The 24,490-nt window shown below is 45.4% G+C and overlaps 1 protein-coding gene across 20 annotated transcripts in view; it reads left to right on the forward strand.

Annotated features, from left to right (window-relative positions):
- The window catches only part of ABLIM1 (actin binding LIM protein 1), a 218,388-nt gene that overhangs the window by 74,267 nt on the left and 119,631 nt on the right, over positions 1 to 24,490 (forward strand). For all 20 annotated transcript variants that reach the window (XM_030335052.2, XM_030335038.1, XM_030335039.2 and 17 more), the window contains exons 2-3: positions 3,256 to 3,390; positions 21,934 to 22,117. In XM_030335052.2, coding sequence (XP_030190912.1) covers positions 3,256 to 3,390; positions 21,934 to 22,117 — 319 coding nt within the window. The remainder of the gene's footprint in view (positions 1 to 3,255; positions 3,391 to 21,933; positions 22,118 to 24,490) is intronic.

Below are 24,490 nucleotides of genomic sequence, written 5' to 3' on the forward strand. Positions count from 1 at the left end.
AAAGGGGAAAGCCAAGAAGTGAAATGATATTTTCCTTCCCTCATCATTACTCAGCACGGCTTACTTGCTTAGCTATAAGGAATTCAAGCACCAAGAGAAACTGCACAACAGTATCCAAAAAATGCATTCTCCCTTACAGCCAAGAGATCCGCTCTGCTCCAGTATTGTTTCTGAGGAGGATGGTCTTATGGATTGCTTTTTTCAGTTAACTTTCCTGTAACTTGCTTATCCATATTGTTTTAATTCTAGAGGAAAATCGTTCTGAAACTAGAATGTGGGTAAGAATCACCTGAGGAGCTTACTAAAATGATAGATCCCTAATTCCCACCCCTCGTTCAGTGGGGCTGAGGGATTTTTGGATATATGGCCCCGGGGGTTCTGATTCAGGGGGTCCGCAGAGCTGCTTTGCAGATTCTCACCGGGTGCCACGCCCACTAGCGATACTTTATCACACACACTATGTTTGTTCCCTTCATAAGCCAAGTCCTAGTTGCCGCTTTCAGAACCGCCCTGGAGCTTGGATAAATAAATCCTTGCCTGACTCATAACAGTTTGCAACTCAGACAAATAGTACGGGAGAAGCGTAAGTTTGGGAGGCAGAAAGGCCTGGGTGTCGAGCTTCCAGCTTCTACTTGTTGTTCCCTGAGCAGGTTGCTCAAGAACTTGTTCCATTTGCTTCTCTGTCAAATGGGAACCGTATTACTCACATCACCGAGAGGCGGGGGCGGTGGTGACGATGGGAGAGAATGACTTGTGCATCAGCACTCAGCACCATGCCTGCCATTTAGTGGATAGATGCTCAGTAAATATCCCTTTCCTCCATTCTCACTGGAAGCAGGATTAAGAAACAAAACAAAAATTCATAGTCATATTTTCCACCAGTACTTAAAGCAAATATTGCTAGAGAATCTTTTTTTTTTTTTTTTTTGAGTTTATTTATTTATTCTGGGGAGGGGGCGGAGAGAGACAGACAAAGGATCCAAAGCAGGCTCTGTGCTGACAACAGAGAGCCTCATGGGGGGCTCAAACTCCTGAACCGGGAGATCATGACCTGAGCCTGAGTTGGATGCTTAACTGACTGAGCCACACAGGCGCCCCAGGTGAAACTTTTTTTTTTAATGCCCAGGTAAATAGATTCGGGGGGCCTTGTTACACATCACTTTTTTTTTTTAATTTTTTTTCAACGTTTTTTATTTATTTTTGGGACAGAGAGAGACAGAGCATGAACAGGGGAGGGGCAGAGAGAGAGGGAGACACAGGATCGGAAACAGGCTCCAGGCTCTGAGCCATCAGCCCAGAGCCCGACGCGGGGCTCGAACTCACGGACCGCGAGATCGTGACCTGGCTGAAGTCGGATGCTTAACCGACTGTGCCACCCAGGTGCCCCACACATCACTTTAAAAAAATTTTTTTTTCAACGTTTATTTATTTTTCGGACAGAGAGAGACAGAGCATGAACGGGGGAGGGGCAGAGAGAGAGGGAGACACAGAATCGGAAACAGGCTCCAGGCTCCGAGCCATCAGCCCAGAGCCTGACGCGGGGCTCGAACTCCCGGACCGCGAGATCGTGACCTGGCTGAAGTCGGACGCTTAACCGACTGCGCCACCCAGGCGCCCCGGCATCACTTTAAAAGTCAGTGGTTTGTTGTTGTTGTTGTTGTTGTTGTTGTTTTTTTTTTTTTAGCAATCTGAAAAGGATGCCCCTCCTTAATTGCCTTTGGTAACGCTGACTTCTGGTGTAAATACACACTTCCAAGAACGATCCCAGGGGGCAGAGAAGGCCACGCAGGCATGTCACAATGGTGGTACCTTTGCTGACGCTCCCCAGGTCCGGGGCAGAGAATTCGGATCAGGTGTTTAACCTGAAACCACACCTGCTCCTAGTCAAAATCTCCCAAGGACCACCTTGTTGCTCAGAACTCAGCTAGTAATGGATTATTTGGACTGGGTCGTTCTTCCTCTTTCCAGGTGAAATGAGAACGTGAGAGTGGTCTGAGAGAAACAATACAGCATTATACTTGTGGTGTCCTGCGAGCTCCTTGCTGTAACGGGCTCTCTAAATCAAGTGTCAGCATATCTGCCCACAGCTCTCCCCTGTCCTACCTGGCTTTACCGTTGCAGGAAAAAAAGTCATCTTTGTTCTTTGTGTTGGCTGATTAATTTTTAGGTTCGCTGTTCCTATCCCATCTCCTGCGTTTGTGGATACTTATGTAATACATTTCTGTATATCACATGGTTCTTCCTCCCGAGGACTCAAATCAGGGGGAAAAAAAAAAAAAACTAGCAAAAAGTGCCTCTCTGCATTCTTTGGCTGGAGAAATTGCAGGTTAAATGAAGACCCTTGGTCAGCTCCAGGCCACAGTGTCATCTCTCTGCCTTTTATGGGCCAGGACAGTCTCAATAACTTTCACGTTCTGAAGGCTAAACTCTGGAAACGGGGAGAACAATGCCAGTGAGACGCAGCATATGACTTTAGAGCCTGAAAAGACCATAGCAGTCCCTTGGTCCAACCGATCCCTTTTGTTTTACAGGAAACGAAACTGAGGTTCGGAGAGACCCCCCATAGTTATTGGTAACTTCTTTTTTTAAAAGTTAGCGCCCACACTGTGTGTATCAGGTCATGTGCACACGGCAGGAGGCTCCTCCTAGGCCTCCAGCGGGTGAAATGAGCTTCCAGAGGAAGGTCAGGGGTGACTCTGGTAGACCAGATGAGAAACTAGCCAGCACATGCTGTCTAATGAGTCAGTAAATCTTTGCTGAGCTCCTTTGGGGCATGAGCATTCTGCTGTGCTCTGACCAGCTGGGGGAAGGAAGAAGAATACAAAATGGGGGGAAAATACGAACTGTAAGAAATTGTCCCCATCCTTGAGGAGCTTACAGTCAATAGTGAACTTGCTAGACCAAAATAAAGACATATGACAAATACCTATTACAAAATATTAAACCATACAAGATCATATATTTAATGGCCCAGTTATGTAGTCCTACAGAGGTTTGGGAGGAAGAAAGAGGGTTGCTGGTTCCCAGAGGGCCAAGTCAAGTGTTTTCCCCACTGGACTGTTAAAGCCACAACTCTCTTATTTTTCAGTGTATCCTCATGATTATGGCACAGGGAAGGGGCTCAGTTCATCCTTCTTGAAACAACATGTGGCTCATTGGGTAACATAATTGTGCCTATATTTATGTATGCCTGTAATTGACGCCTTTTGTAGGAATGCTTTCTACTCACATGGGTCTCTTGTTGGTTTTTTCCAGTGGCGCACCCTCAGGACCCTCACCACCCATCGGAGAAGCCTGTCATTCACTGCCATAAATGTGGGGAGCCATGCAAGGGTGAAGTGCTTCGGGTCCAGACCAAACATTTCCACATAAAATGTTTCACCTGCAAAGGTATGGTGCCTCCAGCTTCCTGGTCTAAAGGCATGTCACAATCTGTGCTCAACCTCAGGATCCGTCCCTTCCCTTTAACCCCATGCCAGGCCACCAGGTGATACGTGAGTGCTCAAAAGCCCTGGCATCACTTATTTTCTCTAATTTGCTTGGAGCCGACTCATGGGGGAGGCTAAGTCCCCCAAAGACTAATGGTACACAGGCCTTTGAATGTTTACTGAGGGCCCTGATCCTGGGAAGAGGGAGAACAGTAAAAACACAGTTTTGTGTTTTTCCCCTGAAATGAGGAACTCTTACCCCAAAGTCACCTTATCCCAACAGCCATTATTTACAGAAGGGCTGGTAAGCTTGTAAGATTAGGGTTCTAACTCACTGGGTCCTGTGGGTAAGTGGGGAGCATGTGTGTGCGCATGTGTGTGTGTGTGTGTGTGTGTGTGTGTGTGTCTTGAGAAGTGAGAATTAATCAACAACACTTGGAAGGCCTCCAAGAAGCTAGCAAGTTGAGACTGATTCCCATTAACAAGTCTCCCTTTTGGGGTTTCTAACTGTTGGCGTCTTGGGATGAAATATGCTGCCCTGTTATTCTGGAGCCAGGGCAGGACTGAGCGGGAAAAGAGAGGAAGAGGAGAGTGGCTTTGTGTGTTTGTTTGAGCTGAGGGCAGGTGGGGAGCTCAGGCTGGGTTGAGGGGTACAGGAGGAGGGACAAGACCATGAGCCTTCTCTGTAGCTCCCCCTGCCCTCTGCACACGCTGGCCTCTCTCCTCCCTGGATGAGCATTTCCTTCTTGGTGTCTTCTCACGGTATGAACTCAGCATTGTCATCTTAAGCGATCCATCCTTGGCCATCTTTGGTAGGTGGACTCCAGGCTACCGAGTGACTATGAAATACATGAAAACAGGAGGGGCAGGGCCTTATCTGGAGTCCACAGCTGATTGTTTCACCGTGGGTAAACTTTTCAGGAGAAAGAGCACTGACAAATGGCTGGGTGAGAAGATGGAAGGGGCGGGGAGGACATCAGTTTAGCTCCCATCGAGCATGACGAAGGGCTGCAACGCGCATTCTATAGAGAAGGATTCTTTAGTCCTTCCGCAAACACCTAGGAGTAAGTACCAGACGTATCATTTTCAGATGGCTCAAGTTGGCCATCCAGAAACATCACGGTCTCACCCAGGGTGCTGACCGTGCTGCCACTCTGCATGGCTTGAGTCTTACCATTGCCACCGAGCAGCTCTGTGATCTCAGGCAACTTACGTCTCTCCGTGGCCCCATGTCCTTATTTGTACAATAAAGAGACTAGACCAGGGGATATTGAAGTCATCCTAGGTCCGAGGTTTGCCGATTCCGTATACACGTAACAATGTGTATAATAGAGAACCCAGAGGTACTGAATTAGAGCCTCCTACCATGTCAGAGAAGAGGTGTTTTCTGGTTACATCCAGATTGGTTAACTGAGAGCCAGGCATTATATTCTGTTTCATTTTTTGCTCATAAATTGCCTGAGACATGGTGCAAGGAGTAGATTTAGATTTGGTTTGAAATAAATATGGTCCACAAACGATGGTGGCTTTGCATGTATTCTGTATTTCTTTTTTTTTTATGTTTATTTTGAGAGAAAGAGTGTGGGGGGAGGGGCAGAAAGAGAAGGTGAGAGAGAATCCCAAGCAGGCACCAAGGTGTCAGCACAGTGCCCAACGTGGGGCTCAGACTCGTGCACTGTGAGATCATGACATCAGCCAAAACGAAGAGTCGGACACTTCACCAACTGAGCCATCCAGGTGCCCTCTGTATTTCTTTTTTTTTTTTTTTTAATTTTTTTTTTTTTTTTAAACGTTATTTATTTTTGAGACAGAGAGAGACAGAGCATGAACGGGGGAGGGTCAGAGAGAGAGAGAGGGAGACACAGAATCCGAAACAGGCTCCAGGCTCTGAGCTGTCCGCACAGAGCCCGACGCGGGGCTCGAACTCACGGACCGCGAGATCATGACCTGAGCTGAAGCCGGCTGCTTAACCGACCAAGCCACCCAGGCGCCCCCTTCTGTATTTCTAATGGAAAGTACCAAGCGTTAGTCTCAGGTCTGGGTTGTCACTGTTCAGCACACTAAGGTATTAGAAGACATGTTTGTTTATCCCCCATGGGAAGCTTCCTTGCTTTTTTTTTCTTTTCTAGTTTAAACCTAAGGGCTGAATGTAAGTTACTTATGTTGGGACGTTTTCCCATATACTTATTTCATACTACAAATGTGTTCCTGAAAAGTCAAGTGTTTATATAAATTGAATCATATTTTAGGAGAACTTGCTATTTGTAGGAACTATTTTTAGTTTAACAAAACTTTACTAAAATAAATGTCTTCTATTCCTATAAATTTGTATTTTCCCACACTTGATCTGTCAATGTCTATTTTCCTATGTCCCCAATTCCTGGGGTTACCCTTTTCTTTAATACCCAAAGAAAATGGTGTATGCACCTCATTCCTTATACCCTAGCAAGTCCATTCCTTTTCCCCAAGATTCTAGAGTGATGTTGCCCAAATAGAAATACTCTGCGAGCCATGTATGGAATTGTAAATTTTTGAATAGCTGTGTTAAAAAGGCATAAAGGGATGGGTGCAATGAACCTTCATAGTGTCTTTTATTTATCTCTACATACACAAAATGTTATTTCAACATGTAATTAATATAAAAATTATTGAAATATTTGACATTATTTTTTTTCATACGTGCTTAATCGCACATCTCAGTTTGGACTGGTCACGTTTCAAGTGCTCAGTAGCCCTTTGTAGTTAGTGGCTACAGTATGGGAAGCCCAGCTCTAGAGAGCCCTTGAGATTTGCATTCTTGTGGTCCCCTCTTGCTCCAACTTCTTGCCAATACTAAATTCTTGGTCTCCCTTTTTGAATGCTGCTCCTTGGGCATTGCTTCACCTCACACTGGCCACCATGCCTCTTTATTTCCCAAGATCCCACTAACATAAGGCAGCTGTTTTTGGCAGACTTTACTGAAGGTTTGGGATAATGGAAGGAAGTTATAGCCCAGAACAGGCAAGACTGTCCTGATATTCTCAGACCATGTCCAAAACAAGAAGTTTCTCATTAGTGGGTGCCCCTCCTATCTGTCTGTCTGTCTGTCTGTCTGTCTATCTATCTATCTATCTATTAATAGACTTTGATTTTTTTTAAAAAATTTTTTTTTAACGTTTATTTATTTTTGGGACAGAGAGAGACAGAGCATGAACGGGGGAGGAGCAGAGAGAGAGGGAGACACAGAATCGGAAGCAGGCTCCAGGCTCTGAGCCATCAGCCCAGAGCCTGACGCGGGGCTCGAACTCACGGACCGTGAGATCGTGACCTGAGCTGAAGTCGGATGCTTAACCGACTGAGCCACCCAGGCGCCCCTAGACTTTTATTTTTAGGGTAGTTTTAGGTTTACATAAAAAGTGAACAGGAAGTACAGACCGGGGCCATTTCTCATACTTACTCAGAACTTCCACCTGCCACTATCTTGGTAGGTCTTCCTGTCTCTACAAAGACCCTTCTTGCCTCCGTCCCTGGGACCCCCATTTCCTTCTCCCTCGCCCTCCTGACTCCACATTGTCTTAGAGTTTCTACTTCTTATGAATCCATTAGGATGGTTTCCCAGAAGAAACAGAAGTCTTCTCCTTAAGGAATATGGTCTTCCTTTTAACCCCCATGGCCCAGACTGCAGCTAAGTCTTAAAACAAGTTTTTTTCTTTCTTCCCATTACATCTAAAGCAAAAATGCCATGTCCAGATGGTGAGCTAATATCCCAGGACAGAGGATTTGGGGGAGAGAGAAGTTGCTAAAACCAGCCTGGGCTTTTGGGTGAGAGCTGGCCAAGTGCAGAGGAAGAACATTCAGGTTCTGACTGTGATTTGGGGGCCAGGCAGAGTTTCTCCCTCAAGTTCTCTCCCCTCCCTCACGCCCTACTCTCCTTCACTCACATACCTTGCTGCCAAAGCCTCATAGTTCTTGAATGGGACCAGAAGTAGCCTTCCACAATTAGAAAGAATGTCCTAAAATGCAGATACCTATGGGAATAAAAAGCAGAAACGAACTCTTTCCCTAGGATTGGGTTTTGCAAGGAGACAGAGAAAGAGGACACCAAACATCTTACATGAGAGCCAGATGTGTATGAAGGTAGGAAAGGGTTACTTTGGAGGAACTAGAGTTCAGAACACAGACTTAAGCCAGTGATCAGTCCATGAGTTCGCAGGGTTAACTCTAACAGAATCAAGGTTGGTGAGCCAGAATTTTGTCGGTGAACCCATCTCACTCCCTAAAATGTCTGACATCTTGGGATCTGATGGTGTAGGAGTTATTCATCCGATTAGAAAATGTTAACTGGACACATACTCCTTGTGGGATACTACGCTAAGTGCTGAAAATAGGAAGAGACAGCATACCATGTTTGTCCTCGAAGATCTCATAGGGTATTTGGAGAGACATACAAATAAGCAACATTTATGATACTGGGTAATAAGTGCTGAGATGGAGAAATAGATAAGAGGCAGAGAGACTCAGGGGTGAGAGGATAGTAGTTGATTTAGAAATAGTGTAGGGTAGCAGCAGGAGAATGGGGGGAGATTTAAGAGACACTGAAAGTTAAGGTTGATAGGATTTGGTGACCGTATGTGAGGAATGAAGAAGGATCCAGGGTTCCAGTTGGACTGCCTGTGTGGACAGATGTCTGCTGCCCACTAAAGAAGTACAGGAGCACTGGACAGGGTAGTTCAAGGCAGAGAGTTCAGCCTCTCTGGGCTACACTGAGGTTGAGGACACATGGTGCATTCAGAGTCCAGTAGGTCTAGCACTCAAGAGGTACATCATGGTTTGTGTTGAGAAGAAGGTTGTTGTTTTTTTTTAATTATTTCTTTTTATTAAGTAAACTCTACCCCCAGGGTGCCTGGGTGGACCAGTTGGTTAAGCATCTGACTCTTGGTTTCTGCTCAGGTCAGGATGTCACAGGTTCTTGAGTCCGAGCCCTGCATATGGCTCTGTGCTGACAGTGTGGAGGCTGCTTGGGATTCTCTGTCTCTCTGTCTCTCTCTCTCTCTCTCTCTCTCTGCCACTCCACTCCCCCAGATAAATAAATAAACTTAAAAATAAATAAATTAAAGAAAGTTTCTTCCTTGTATGTCAAAAAAGTAAACTCTAGGGGCGCCTGGGTGGCGCAGTCGGTTAAGCGTCCGACTTCAGCCAGGTCACGATCTCGCGGTCCGTGAGTTCAAGCCCCGCGTCGGGCTCTGGGCTGATGGCTCAGAGCCTGGAGCCTGTTTCCGATTCTGTGTCTCCCTCTCTCTCTGCCCCTCCCCCGTTCATGCTCTGTCTCTCTCTGTCCCAAAAATAAATAAACGTTGAAAAAAAATTAAAAAAAAAAAAGTAAACTCTACCCACAACGTGGGGTTCAAACTCATGACCCTGAGATCCAGAGTCACATGCCCTACTGACCAAGCCAGCCAGGCTCCTCTGGAAGAAGGATTTGACAGTGTTTTGGCATCTAGGTAGTGGCTGAAGCTAGATGATTGCGAGTGGCATTGCCCTCAGAAAGGGCAATAAAGAATGCCAGCATCTGAAGAAAGTAGAACCAGTTTCCATTTGTAACCTTGGGAAACATACCCACCTGCTAACGAGATGAGGAAAATGTTTCAATTAACAGACAGTTTCTATAATTAAAGGAAAAGGAGATCCCCAAAGCTTCTGTTATTCTTCGTAACAACCCGATGGGAGTAAAATACAGCTGCAGGGTTCTGGGCGGTGCTGTGCTCTGTCTTCAGTACTTGGTAGTTGTGTGTCTCGTCTTTTCCAATTAGCAGCGATCATCTCACCAACTTAGAGATTTCTTTCCTTAATGCTCATTCTGATACTGATCCAGTGACATGATAGTTTTTTTTAATTATCACATTGTCTTCATCATAGTTGTAATAATGCTCAACAAGAGAATAAGAAATCCATTTAAATATTATATAGGTAATATTTAGTTAACTATATATTTAATGAATTTTATATTCAATATTTAATTATAATTATATATACAGTTCATCATATTGATACATTACATTGTTTGCTATAATTTTCATTATTTATCTCAAGCATTTGTTTAAAGTAATGCCCTGAATTCATTTTTTCTGCCCCAAAGTTCTAGAGCATTTAGAAAAGATTGAGGACCAGGGGATCAAGAGGGGCCATTGGGCAAATATTTTGTTTTCAGTGTGCCTTTCCTCTACTGTCCTATATGAGATTTTAACTATTCCCTATATCACATTTCTCTCTGAACATTTATCATTATGTAACATACATTACTCATTTATCTTCACCCTCTACTAGAGAGTAAGCTCCTAGAGGGCAGAGATTTTGGTCTGTTTTGTTCACTGCCGTATACCCGGAGCCTCGCACAATGCCCAACATGGTAGATGCTCAATAAGGGGAATGAATGACTGAGTGAATGAACGAAAGAACGATGACCATGTATTTCTTTGGATGAGTATTCGTAAGTGTTTCCAATGGCATAGCTAGTCAACGAGATTGATCAAGTGCTTAACGTGATAAGTGTCCTCACCTGGTTATTAGACAATAACATCATCTTCCAAAAAGAAGGGGTGTAACCCCAATGTTTATAGCAGCATTATCGACAAAAGCCAAAGTATGGAAAAGAGCCCAAATGTCCATCGACGGATGAATGGATAAAGAAGACATGGTGTGTGTGTATATACACACACACACACACACACACACACACACACACAACGGAGTATGACTCAGCAATAACAAAGAATGAAATCTTGCCATTTGCAACAATGTGGATGGAACTAGAGTACATTATGCTAAGTGAAATTAGAGAAAGACAAATATCATATGACTTTACTCATGTGGAATTTAAGATACAAAACAGATGAACTTAAGGGAAGGGAAGTAAAAATAATATAAAAACAAGGAGGGGGGCAAAACAGAAGAGACTCTTAAATACAAAGCATAAACTGAGGGCTGCTGGCGGGGTTGCAGGAGGGGGGGGGGTTGGGCTAAATGGGCGAGGGGCATTAAGGAAGACACTTGTTGGGATGAGCACTGGGTGTGCGCACATAGGGGATAAATCACAGGAATCTACTCCTGACATCATTAGTGCAGTGTATGCGAACTAACTTGGATGTAAATTAAATAAATAATGCAATAAAATACAATACAAGAAGGGGTGTGAGCACAGCTTGCTGTCATTGACGACAGAGCTGCATGTCTGCTGACAGGTAGGACAGCTAAGAGACTGTGCCGAAGGCTCCAGCCAGGCAGCTGTGGGGTAGGTGTTGCTGCTGCTGAGTTTTTTTTATACTGCTCTAGATCCTATGCTTTCCCCTATGGGTTTGCCTGGGCAGAGTGGATATGGGTTATTTTCAGGCCCAAGTAGAAAGCCGATGAAACCCCAGTGAGTAGAATGGAAGCAGTTTCTTGTATCTCCTAAGAGCCGAGGTTGGCCTTTTAATACCTATTTAGAGAATATTAGTCATTCAGAAATTGATTAAAAGGCAGAATTAACCAGCATGCAGGGAAAACCATTCTTTTACAAATATGGTCCCTTCTCACAGCAAACGAGAAACCACTTGTATGCCATCTTTTGTCTATAAAGGACAATCCTTTTGAATTTTGTACCATCTGAAAGTGTTGCCCATGAAGTAAATACAAGGTAGATTTTTTTAAAGAGGTGAGGTTTTGAATTCCAAGCTGGAACAGAATGAGCGCTCATAAGTTCTCCAAAATACGCTGCTTAACTGACTCTTACTGGGACGGAATTATCCAGGGGCCTCTTGTGAGCAGGGGTGCCAGTAAGCCGTTTGTTCTGAATTTTCTTTTCAAGGTTGTTTGTACAGCCAACAGCCTTGGAAGATAGAGATAGTGTCTCCGCCTGGAGCAGAGGATAGATTTGTTTGCTGCCTCGTGTCATAGAGATCATATCTGCACCTGGAGCAAAGGTTGGACAGGTTTGCTTGTAGCTCATTATAAAAGATTGGGATTTCCTAAAGCTCACGATTCTTCAGCTGTGACACACACTCATCGCACACGCATTTACTTCTCTTGCTTCTGGGGACTTACGGGGCTTGGAAAACCAGTAAGGGACACGGAGCTTACACTGACTGCTGTAAGTATTGAAGTCTTTCACTTCTGACCCAGGGGTCGGTGTCTTCTGCCGGCACCCATAAAACTAGGGCAGGCTCATCTGTTAGCCTCTAAGGCAAATCTCATGTTCTTTATGGTTCTTGACAACTCTCAGTTCACGTCCTTGAAAACTTACTCTTTTTTTTTAATTTTTTAAATGTTTTTATTTATTTTTGAAAGAGAGAATGAGACCGAGAGTGAGCGGGGAGGGGCAGAGGGAGAGGGGGAGACACAGAATCTGAGGCAGGCTCCAGGCTCTGAGCTGTCAGCACAGAGCCCGACACAGGGCTCAAACTCGCAAACCGCAAGATCATGACCTGGGCCGAAGTCGGATGCCTAACTGACGGAGACACCCTGGCGCCCCTTGAAAACTTATTTCTTGAGACAGGGTAGGCTGAAATTGACCCAGCTTGATTGAAAAAGTACACTAGGGGCGCCTGGGTGGCGCAGTCGGTTGAGCGTCCGACTTCAGCCAGGTCACGATCTCGCGGTCCGTGAGTTCGAGCCCCACGTCAGGCTCTGGGCTGATGGCTCAGAGCCTGGAGCCTGTTTCCGATTCTGTGTCTCCCTCTCTCTCTGCCCCTCCCCCGTTCATGCTCTGTCTCTCTCTGTCCCAAAAAAAAATAAATAAACGTTGAAAAAAAAATTAAGAAAAAGTACACTATTTCTAAGAAAATGATTTGTACAACAGAGGTTATGGGAGTGCTTATAGAGGAGGGAGGAAAACTGAGACTTTACGTAGGCATTTTTTTAATGTTTGTTAAACATTAAAGAGAAAGAGAGAGAATGAACAGGGGAGGGGCAGAGAGAGAGAGAGAGGGAGAGAGAGAGAATCCCAAGCAGGCTCTGTACTGACAGCATAGAGCCTGACTCAGGGCTCCAACTCACAAACCATGGGATCGTGACCTGAGCTGAAATCAAGAGTCGGATGCTCAACTGACTGGGCCCTGCTGGGTGCCCCTCCTCAGGCATTTTTAAAGCAAGCCTTGAGCCAGTTATATGGTGGTTCTTTTCATCTCCTGACACTGAACCCTTAGAGCGCCTCATGCTCAGGCCTCACCTGTTTGTTTGTCTGCTTCCTCGGACTTCCCAGCCTGCAAAACCGTTGTTCATAAGACACCCACCCAGTCTACAGTGTTTTGCAATAGCAACCTGAATGGACGAAGACAGGACATTAATCAGACATTCAAATAATCATACAAATGTGACTTACCAACTGTGATCAGTCCAACAAAGGGAAAATAAAAAGAGCTGCATGAACAAAGACCACGAGCCTGCGGCAGGGCGATCTTGGTGTGGTGGGGGGGGGGGAGGGGCAGGTGGTCAGGAACGACCCCCCCTACCCCCACCTCTCGAAAAAGAGCAGTTTGAGCCAACACATAATGGCTAAAAATCCAGCCACCACTTAATTCCTCCGAGTAATAAAAGTCAACTAAATGGACTTCATTATTCCAAAGAATAGCATTCTTTTCTTACTAAAAGTCCCTTGATCTTTGTGTAAATCAACCCAGGAATGTTGACGCTTGAGGCCTTCAGATCTTTACCATGTGAAACGTTTATAGAGCATCTATCACATACCCATTTGGCGTGCCATTCTGTAGAGGGTTGAGAGGTATATGTGACACGGTACCTACCTCTAAAGAACCTGTGATCTCGTGGCAAGCTATGCGCCTACTAGTGGGACCGTCACTGGCCACAGACAGGTGCAAGCAAGTGGTCCAGGGTCCAGGCGTGCTGAGTCGGGGGCTGCAGAGGCCACCCAGAGCTCAGCGGTCTGGATGTTGCCAGGGAGGAAACAGCATCTAATAAAGCATGGACCCTCCAGAAAACTTAATAACCTTCCCAGGACTGGAAGTGGGGCACGTGCTAGTTTGGTTCACGGGTAGGGGCTGCATTATTCAAGGCAGCAGATGGTGAAGACAGAGGGTGCAGCGAGAGGTGACACTGGCCTTCGTTCAGGCGAACACCTGCCTACAAAAGCAAATGGGACCACGATGTTCCCATTGCCATTTGAAAGATGGCATTTTTAAACATTAATTATAGTAGCTATTCCTTTTCAAAAATGGAGTTACTGTTAATATGTTATTTATAGCCACATAGCTTTAAAAAGACTTCTGAACATTGGGTGTCTGTGGAAAATTTTTAAACTCTGATCATGTAAACCCTTCCCTCAAGGTAGCATTGCAGAAATTGTCATATCGGATTATGTTTTAATAGAGACCGTTACCGCATAGCAATATGAGTCTCGGCTCTGTGTTAGAGGATATGGAAAATGCCTCCTTTTGATGGCTTTTAAAAACCCTTTGGCCCCTATAATGTTCAGTTCACCAAGAGAGCCTGTAAACATCAAACTTATTTTTGTTTGTTTATTTATTTATATATTGAGAGAGAGGGAGAGAAAGAAAGAGAGAGGGGAGCGGAGAGAGAGAATCCCCAGCAGGCTGCATGCTGTCAGTGCAGAGCCCGACTCAGGGCTCGATCTCCTGAGCCTTGAGATCATGACTTGAGCCGAAGTCGAGAGTCAGACATTTAACCGACTGAGCCACCCAGGCTCCCCGACATCAAACTATTTTTAAAAAGTTTATCTAGAACTATTAGAAAATTCAGGCTACAACTCTTACTAATGTCAACGAATTGCAATAAATTTTTTTAGGAATTATTCTTTAAAGCCTGGGTTTTGTAAAGGGTCTTGGGATAAACATCCCATCTCTAATAGCACCTTCCATATTTGCCATCTTAGGATTTGGAGATGTTTACCAGGTCAGGATCATTCCACGTTGAATATGTGCGTTTATACAATGCAAGGATCTTTATGGAGTAAGATGGATGAAAATTGTAAGGTGGGGAGTTGAATGTACAGATTCGGGATCTTCTGTATTTCGTTTGTCAAAAGAAAATTGTATCATCTAATTTATATGCTGTAAGAACTAACTCTTTAGGTTTATATCTCATTTCCAAAGTGGAACTTTAGGAAGTAGTGAAATTATGAATTCGGTTCTCTTTCCATTCCGGTGTAATCCCCGTGATTGGACCTAGCGAAAAGGGCCGAGAAAGTGATACGATCACATTGTCCATATCCGAAAGAATAAGGGCGTTTGCCATCGTGGATAGAGAGGCCATTCATTCCATCATAAAAATTTCCCAGCCGTAGAGTCAGTACAGCCTCCTTCAGCTGTTACTATAGCTGTAATCACCTCTGTGGCGAGAGCTGTGAATTTATCTAACCTCCATCTCTTGGTACACATAAAACAAACTTTCCCCCCGTCTTGTCCTCCTTAGCTGGAAAAGAGCTGATTATTGATTGGCTTAAAGTAACTCACTGTACACGTAAAGACCATTATTGCCCTGACCTCTTTTTCTTTAGACTAATCCCAGTTTCATCTGCTTTGTTTTTTTCTTAAGCGTTCTCTCCCCGCCCTTTAATTGTTCCTCTGGCCACCCTGTGAACCCATTCCAGTTCCTTCTCGTGCGCCTGAGATGGTGGAGTGCTTAGCCAGTCACCGTCTTACTCTGTGTCATCGGGTCCTTCCTGGTACTGCTAAATGCAAAGTGGGGCAGGGTCTGGTCCTGTATAGAGCACATGTGCATTGGAAGGTCTCTTGATTGTTGGGTTGCAGTTAATATTAGTTGCTAAGAACGTTCAGAGTCTTAAAACACTTGAGAAGTTGGGGAGGGTGGGGTTGCTATCTCGGCACCACTGTCTTGATGCCAGTTAGGTGCTTTCAGAAGTAGGGATAGTGAACTGGGGCGCCTGGGTGGCTCAGTTGGTTAAGCGTCCGGCTTCGGCTCAGGGCATGATCTCGCGGTTCGTGAGTTCGAGCCCCGCGTTGGACTCTGTGCTGACAGCAAAAATAAGATAAAACATTAAAAAATAAAAGAAGTAGAGACGGGCTGGCTCAAAGTCACGCTGAAGTGATCTCTCCTGATACTTGCCAATTTGGCTCTGCTCACACTGGCCAGACACCTGCAATATGCAATAGAAGGAGAGGGGCAAGAATTTGCCATCTCTCTAAGTATTGTGGAGGACATTAAATGGCATGAGAAATGGTCTTTGCCTTCAGGAAGCTTCTAATTGAGGTAACTGTGCAGGTATAAGGTACAGGACAATAAAGACTGAATAGGAATCAAATGTCAGCAATTGTGCTGAGCCCCTGAGGAAGCACAGTTGCAGGGAATTGAGGAGGCCTCATCGGGAGGTTGAGCCTGACCCTGGGCGGGGGGCCGGAGGGGAGGGGAGGGGTCTGTCCTGCAGGGTCGTGGGAGACCCGGTTTGGAGGAAAGCACTGGTGTTAAGGGAGAAGATGAACATTTGGTAGACATTGAGCGAGAAATACGTTTCTGAATAATATCTGTGTTATTCGAGCTCGTTATAATTAATATTGTTTGCACATGGAATTCCACAAGTGTTAAAAAAACAAAAACAAACTCAACGAGGGGCGCCTGCCTGGGTGGCTCAGTCGGTTAAGCATCCAGCTTCGGCTCAGGTCATGATCTCACGGTTTGTGAGTTCGAGCCCCGCGTCAGGCTCTGTGCTGACAGCTCAGAGCCTGGAGCCTGCTTCGGATTCTGTGTCTCCCTCCCTCTCTGCCCCTGCTCATGCTCTGTCTCTCGACAATAAATAAACGTTTAAAAAAAAGTATGGTCAAAGATTTTATTAATAAAGAGGTTCCAAAGTCATTTCTTTCCATCTAAAGCTCTTGGCTTATTATTATAAGTTCAGACTCTGAATTAAATACAAGCCCTCAAGTGCCTTGCTTTGGGGACTCATTCTGCTATCTGGATTGACCTGTGACTATCTTCTTTCTCAGATATGATGCAGGGGTGCCTGGGTGGCTCGGTTGGTTGAGTGTCCGACTCTTGATTTCCGCTCAGGTCATGATCCCAGGGTTGTGGGATCAAGCCCCACATCGGGCTCTGCCCTGGATGGAGCTCAGGACTGTCTCCCTCTCCCTCTCTCCCTCTGCTCCTCCCCTGCTTGCGTTCTCTCTCTGCTTGCTCTCTCTCTCTCTCTGTCTCTCAAAAAAAAAAAAAAAAATCCAAGATCATTTAGAAATTAACGTAAAAAAACTATTTAATTATGTTTTTTGAGGCTTGGTATTTGCTTCCAGGATGGTGCATTAGCAAATAGTTATTTCTGGTGAGAATCTGCCCCCTCACATTATTGTTTGAGTCTCTGTTCTGCTATTTTGAGCTCTGGGTTACAGCAGATAGTACTTCTGAGCTTCAGGGTATGGTATTTTCAAACACATGGCTCTCCGTTTCGGAGCAAAAGCAGACTCAATGCGACCCCACACTGTAATGGAATTTTTGTGGTTTGGGAAGACTCTATGTTGAAGTCTACTTTTATATTTGCAATGAAGAAAGGACTTGAGGAAATGGAAATGAATAGAATAACATCTTGGATGAAAAAGATTCTTTTAACATGTAGTTGGAGTAGAGGATAGAGGCAGAGAACGGGAAGTATTTGGTATTCACACCACTAATCCACCATGAAGAGCTTGGGAGGTCTATACCCCGCGTCCATCCCACCCCCAGCTCTAGTGCATGGCGCCCTAGGAGGAGTCAGGAGCGGTGCTGGCCCACGCAGGATAGGACAGGGTTTTGAGGACAGGGTTTTGAGTGCTACTGGTAAAGCAGCACTTCTGGAGCACATGGTCTTGATCACCAGAAATGAACGGCCACGGCCACGGCCATGGCCCAGCAGCCATGCTGGCAAGTTCAGAGGGGCCCCTCACAGCCTGTGATGGGCTGAGCGCTGGCAGGGTGCCAGACCAAAACCCCATGCCTGCCCTAAAAAAAAAGAGAAGAAAGGACCCCACCCCCCGCGGCTCCTGGCCCCCAAGTAAAATTCTTGTGTCACCACATTGAAGACACTGGTCCCGTTTGCTTAACAACGCTCCCTCTCTTGCTGGTATGACTTGATTCAAGCCCCCATGTGAACAGTAGCCCAGCAGAGATGCTCCGTCTGCTGATATAAAAGAAGAAAACATTTGCATTTTACCCCCAAGCCCACCTTTGGGTAGAGTTTTAAGTATTACCTATTCTAAGTTTTTGGCAACGTGAGCTGCTTGACAGGCAGTTGGAATGTGACCGCAATGAGTCTGTTGTAACATAAAATGTTAACTGCTGTTTTTAGAAAGTTGAAGTAGTCGTTGGTACCACAGCCCCGTTCATGCCTCTAAACTACTGTTCTGTTTTCCCCCTTATCTAGCACCTCTGTACTTCGTCCCCCTCCTATTCCATGGGATGTTTACAAACCGGGCAGCTCTCGTTAATTTTTTTTTTTTTTTTTTTAAGATTTAAGAGCTTAAAACATGCCTGTTACTAATTTCACGGCTTTTATATGAAATTGCTTGGACATACAAATTCTTACCCAGTTCATGGGGTTCAGTAGTTTGCAGACAGTGAATTCAAGAGCGGACGATCGACAAGGCGCATGGCTGATGGTGGCCATGCCATGCGATGGCAAAGCAGGCAGGGTTCAGTGGGGCCTCGACTGGGGCGTGTTTTAAATAATTGATCATTGAGAAAAAAGCAGTTAATCTCTTTCACTGGCGGCTCCTTTTTAATGAAACGAATCTGTGCATTTCCCTGGGCCGATGTTAACTATCAACTAGAACAAAGACAAATCGAGCACCCAACGCTAAAGATCTAAATATATCCTACTGAAGTTTGACCTTCCTAATGGAGACTTTGTGATCATGTCGATGGGAAAGTTTTGCTTTGTGCCATCAGTTAGAAGTATTTGCTAGGCTGTTAGTATGAAACACACCGAAGGGTTCTTAAAGCTTTGGATATTTTTGGTTAGTATATATGCTGTGGAAGCGAGCACTGGATATTTTTGGCTAAAGAGAGGAATCCCTTTGTCAAAGTGTTATTTTCTTTCCTTTTTTAACTTAATTTTTTAATTGTTATTTTAGAGAGAGCGTGAGCAGGGGAGAGGAGCAGAGAGAAAGAGAAAGAGAAGCAGGCTCCACGCTTAACGGAACCTGACTAACGTGGAACCAACTATTGCCCTACTGGTTGTTTCCTGTTGTGTTGTGTTTTGTTTGCTAGTACACTGTATTATAAAATTATTTATAATTGGTGAAGGCCAGAATCTCAGTAGTGACAGCAAGAAGGCAGAGGAGGGAATGGTTCAAAGGAACATTTTGTTGGGAAAACAAATAGGATTTCGGGGGGGGTAGTTGAACATTTTGGTATTAAGAGTGGAGAATGAACAGTGCTGGCATGTTACTGAAAGAAGGACTAGAAGAAGAACAGAAGGTTATAGAGAGATGACGTAGAAGCAAGAGGATGGACTTTTTTTTTTTTTAATGTTTATTTATTTTTGAGGAAGATAATGAGCAGGCGAGGGGCAGAGAGAGAGGGAGACACAGAATCTGAAACAGGCTCCAGGCTCTGGGCTGTCAGCACAGAGCCCGACACAGGGCTTGAACTCACGAACCGTGGTATCATAACCTGAGCCAAAGTTGGATGCTTAGCTGACTGAGCCACCCAGGCGCCCCATAGAGTATGTTTTTAAAATGCCAGGCTTGAGATAGGCATGCTGTCCATGCCCACTGGGCAGTGAAAAATAAGGGTCTACAGGCTTGGGGAAGACATCAGAGATAGAGACGTTGGTCCTTTGCGCAAAGTCGTTGTTAAAGACTATGAGAGTAGATGAGATCTGTTCCCAGGGTGGCCTTCTTCTAGAGGAAGGAAGTAGCATTCATGGCAGTTACCTGCGTCTAAGGGCCTGGCTAAGGGGACTGAGAAGCTGTGTCAGAGGAGGAATAGCGAGTAAAGACCTTTGATGACCCCTGCCTGTGAGCCTTTCTTCAAATGCTGGTTTCCTTGTGTGTAAACCACCAAAACCAATGACACGATTTGATAAGCCAGTTTGGGCCACTGCTTTGAATTTAAGAACTAGGCCATATCAAATCTCAAAGGGGTTCAGAGTTCAGTTGTAATTTGGCAACTCTCAACAGAAGTTACAAAGTCATTTTTTAAGACTACATTAGGATTATATCGACTAGGACCTTTAAAGGAGGGCCCATGTCAGTTTCACAAGCCCATGTGACGTAGAAAGGCTGCACCAAGTACAGTGAACTTCTACAACATTTACAAGCAGCTCTGAAGCTATCTTGACAATCTGGATTGGCATAAAGATCACCCTGTTGCCACCGGATCTTTCTTTTTATAAAGGATCTGTGAACTTTTATTTTATTGTATTTAAAAAAATTTTTTTTACATTTATTTATTTTTGAGAGACACAGAGACAGAGCACAAATTGGGGAGGGGCAGAGAGAGAAGAAGACACAGAATCAGAAGCAGGCTCCAGCCTCTGAGCTGTCAGCACAGAGTCCAACGCGGGGCTCGAACTCACAGACCGCGAGATCATGACCTGAGCCGAAGTCGGACGCTTAACCGACTGAGCCACCCAGGTGCCCCCTGTGAATTTTTAAACTTACCCAAGGTGATTGGAGGGGAAAATAAAGAGAGTTACCAGTAGTCAAAATCATTATTTTGTCACTTCTCATGGCTTTAAGAAATACCCACGTTTGCAAGAGCAAGAGAGTCATCAAAACTGCTGATGCCGCTGAGGAGTGACATCGCGGGGAGCTTGCCAAGTTTGATGCCGGATTCAAGTTAATTCACTATGTTCCTAGTAATACCTTAGATACCACGGTTGAAGATTCCTGAAGAAGAATCAAAAGGAGTGAAGATGAGGACTCTTACCATAAAATGCTCTGTCATCTTGGGGGGAAAAAAGATACGTACGTCGAGCAATATTGAAGAAACCTCTCTGGGGCGTTCTGTGAACCCCAGGATTGTGTTTGTTGCCGTTGAAGGAATGAGCGGTGAGAGTGCAGTCAGTCCATCCCTGAGCTCCTCCCACCCGGAGGACCCGTTTGTTAAGGAAGAAGCAGGTGTGTGAACAGTGGGGGCACTGGCAGGTTAGAGGAGGCAGCAGGTGGTGAACGAGCTGTTTTCCAGGTAATGTGATCAGAGTCATATTTATAGGGGTGGTCATTTTCAGGCATGATGGACTCAGGCCATCATCTTGGGTTACTTGATTATAAATTGCAAAGAAAGAGGTCGTAGCTGTGGAGTGTTGATGTAAACAAAGGCTGATGATTCCACAGCGGAAAGCTTCTTTGTGGCTTCTGTGTCACCTTGAAAATCTCTAATGGCTCGGAGTAGGAAAGATTGCTACCGGAGGGGTGGGAGAGTAGGCACCATATTCTGGCAGAACCTCGCTGTGCTCAGCACTAGGTCGTCCGGAGGCATTGATGAGTCACGGGAACTAATCAGAGGAACACTGCAGGTGTTCCAGCAGGATTCTTAGGAAAGCAAGTTTAGTGGTCGAGCTCCCCTTCTCCCTGCCCACTGGGTGCCTATTCCAGCTGCTTGCAGGAAGAATCAGGAAGAATCCGGGATTCTTTGCCTAAGGCCCTTAGCTGTATGGAGTCACCCAACCCTGGGCATCGAGAGGTTGAGACTGGAGGTTCCCGGCCATGGCTGCTGCTTCCCAGGCCTTTGACAGTGCAAACTCTTTACTCTCCGGGTCAGCCTTGGGCTTTATTTTTGGACAAGTGGCCGTGCCCTCTTCTGGTCTTGTCTCAACACGTAGGCCACGCCCAAGCCCCTGGCACCCGGGGACCTGCTTCTCTGCACCGTGTCCATGGTCCACAGCTGCGCAAGAGACACCAAAATCCGGATGCAGTAAAGCATTCCCTTTTGCGTGTACTGAGGTCCTGAACGATGGTTTTATCTTGGACATGTTCCCTTTTCTTCCCCCTTTTGCCTGTTCATTTTTATCTCTCCCTATACTATATAAGCAATCGACTTATCCTATTTACCGCACAAAGAGAAAATTAAACGTCCAAATTATTCATAGCTGTGGCAAAGTATTTCCAGAGTGTGAAAAAATGGACTCAGACATTTCTGCTGCTGCTTTTGGTATGGTGGGAATTTATTACTCAGCCCAGTAATCGTCTTGGCCCAAAGCGAACAGTTGTGTGGGCCAGCAGTGGGTCCCTTTCCTAAATCACTCTGCCAGAGATACCTTTGTTCCTATTCGAGACAGCGTGAACCAACGGCATCTTTCCATCCGAGACGGATTATCTCTGAATCTTAGACATACCGCACAAGTCGTTGAGACCCAGCCAATGAATTTTACTCGTATGAGATATTCCATCCCTCCCGAAAGGAGGGGTACGAAATGGGAAGGAGGCGAGAGAGAACTCAGAGCCCCACAATAAATAGCTCTTTGTACCAGTCCCCTCCCCTCACCCCAGCCCACTGAGATCATGGAGTAAGTTCGCAGCACGCAGTGGAAGGCATTTGCTGCCCGGCAGCGTGGCAGACGATGACCAAATGTGAACTTGTCTTTCCACAGTGTGCGGCTGTGACCTGGCACAAGGGGGCTTCTTCATAAAGAACGGCGAGTATCTCTGCACCCTGGACTACCAGAGGATGTATGGGACACGCTGCCATGGCTGCGGGGAGTTCGTGGAAGGAGAGGTGGTCACTGCCCTGGGCAAGACCTATCATCCCAACTGCTTTGCGTGTACTATCTGCAAGTAAGTGGGGGCTCCCCTAACGGAGAAGCACTGGGTTCTGCTCTTCAGGCCTGGGATATACGCCTCTTGTCTGGAGTTGTACCGTCTTGACATACTCTTTTTCTGATGTATCCTTAAAGTTTTTAAAAAAATCTTCCTATTATTTTATCAGTCTTAGTCAAAAAAGTAATTTAGTTGGGAAACTTTACCCGTGATGTCCTCTGCTAAATAATAGGACTGATTTTAAGGGGCTTGAAGGCAACTGGAAAGTGGCTCTAGGTCTTGAGACTTTTTTACATTTATTATTATTATTATTATTATTATTATTTGAGAAACAGAGTGAGACAAAGCGTGAGCGGGGGAGGGGCAGAGAGAGAAGGAGACACAGAATCTGAGGCAGGCTCCAGGCTCTGGGGAAGCGGTCAGCACAGAACGTGATGCGGGGCTCGAACCCACGAACTGTGAGATCATGACCTGAGCCGAAGTCGGACGCTCGACCTACTGAGCCACCCAGGCACCCCTAGGTCTTGAAACTTTTTGAGCAGTGAAAACATTAGGAGGAAATAGCATAACTGCTCGGAAAGATAAAGCTGATTTGGAAGAAGAAGCTCATATGGGTGTGTGTGTTTGAAATAGTCTCCCTTATAGCGGAGCGAGGCAAACTCTGCCCCGTGTCCCAAATGAGACCCAATACCTGTCTCTGTAAATAAAGTTTTATTGGGACACAGCCACCCCCGCTTGTTTCCAGATGGCTGCTGATGGGCTGTGTTTGGCTACAGGGTCAGAGCTGGGCAGTTGTGACAGACTCCATAGGATCTGCAGAGTCTAAAAAATTATTTGCAATCTGAACTTTCAGGCGGAAACGTTTACCATCCTCTGTTCTCTAGGCTTCTATCACCTGGCAAGGTTAAATCTTAATTGCCCAAACCAGCTTGGTTACAATGATCAGTCAGAGAGAAGAAGGCAAGTATGTGAAGTGTGAGTGGGGAAATGTGGTTTCATCGTTGTGTTGTGTTGAATGCTACACATAATTGAGCTTAAGATGACTTTGATTCCTGTGCGAGGAGAGTCACCAACAAGGGTCAGCTACTTTATGGATCGATCCTAGTCGGGCAGCCCCATTCCTTTTAGTGTGGTGCTGACTGCTGTGTGGTCCAGTTCTGTGGCTTTGTTAAAAACTACAGTTCAGAGGAGGTGAATTTGCTTTGTTTTTCAACGTTTCAGGTTTCTAGGCCAGACAGATGTAAACTCTAAAAAAGGTAAACTTAATTTTATATAATTAACCAACAAGGTAGTACTCAGAGACCAATCCTAAGATTCAGATGCAATAGTCATGGTGAAATTATTATTGTAACTTTTTATAGCCATCAGTCCATTTCTCAATTATATTTTTTTAAATCCTAATTTTAAAATTCTGAATTATTGGGCTGAAAATTGTTCTGCATTTAATCCAAAGTAAAGTTTCCTCTTGACTTGTCCCTTTTCAGACTGTAGCCCACAGCCTGGTTAAAAGCCCTTGCCTGGCGTTTGAGTCCCAAGTTCTGGTCCAGCTTCTTGGGCTGATTTGAGACCTATGTGAATTAACTTTTCCAAGGCAATTGCTTCATCTATAAAATAGGAGGCCGTGATCTGAGTGATCCCCCAAGCTAGGATGAGCGTTGGACTTCTTCTGTGGGGAAGGTCTCTTTACAAATATCTGTTTCTAGCTTCCCCCGCACCCCCCCCCCCCAAACTCTCCTGCTGACTTAGTGCTTTCTGGAGGATTCCCAAGTATGATGTATTCATCCAACTCACCAGGTTGGAAGGCCCTGGCCCAGATACACTCTAAGAGCCCTCCCGATCCTGGCCTTGAGAGATCATTGTTTTAAATTTGGTGATGAAGGAAAAACATCTATTAGTGTTAGTCCCATCTCTGGACGTTTGAGCCAGTGAACAGCTACTCAATGCTGCTACCGCTGACCCGACAACATTCTACCTGAAGTGGAGGGGCCTCCTTTATGGGTTACAAACTTTAACCCACGTAGCAATTCTGTGAAGTCAGCCAGGAGTTAATGTCCCTGATTATGAGTGCCGCTGAGTGTCGGAGCTTAACGGACGTTCCCAAGGTAACACTGCAAGATTTGAACCCAGGTTTCCTGACTCCAAATCCAGTTCTCTTTGCGTCTACACGGAAGGAAGTGAACCCATGTGGGCAGAGGACCCAGTGGGCAGAAGGGGGAGGTATGCGGATCCTTTATAAAATTACAAAGCCCCACATTTAAAAGACCCGGCCTCATGTTGAGACCTGGACTCGGATGTATCCCCTCGTGGATCCAGGTGGGATTCAAGTCAGAAAACACAAGCTTGGCTCAGAGGCTAGAGAGGTGGCTTGGGGGCACAGTTTGAGGGGGTGCT

Source organism: Lynx canadensis, chromosome D2 (assembly GCF_007474595.2).
Source record: "Lynx canadensis isolate LIC74 chromosome D2, mLynCan4.pri.v2, whole genome shotgun sequence".
Lineage (NCBI taxonomy): Eukaryota > Metazoa > Chordata > Mammalia > Carnivora > Felidae > Lynx > Lynx canadensis.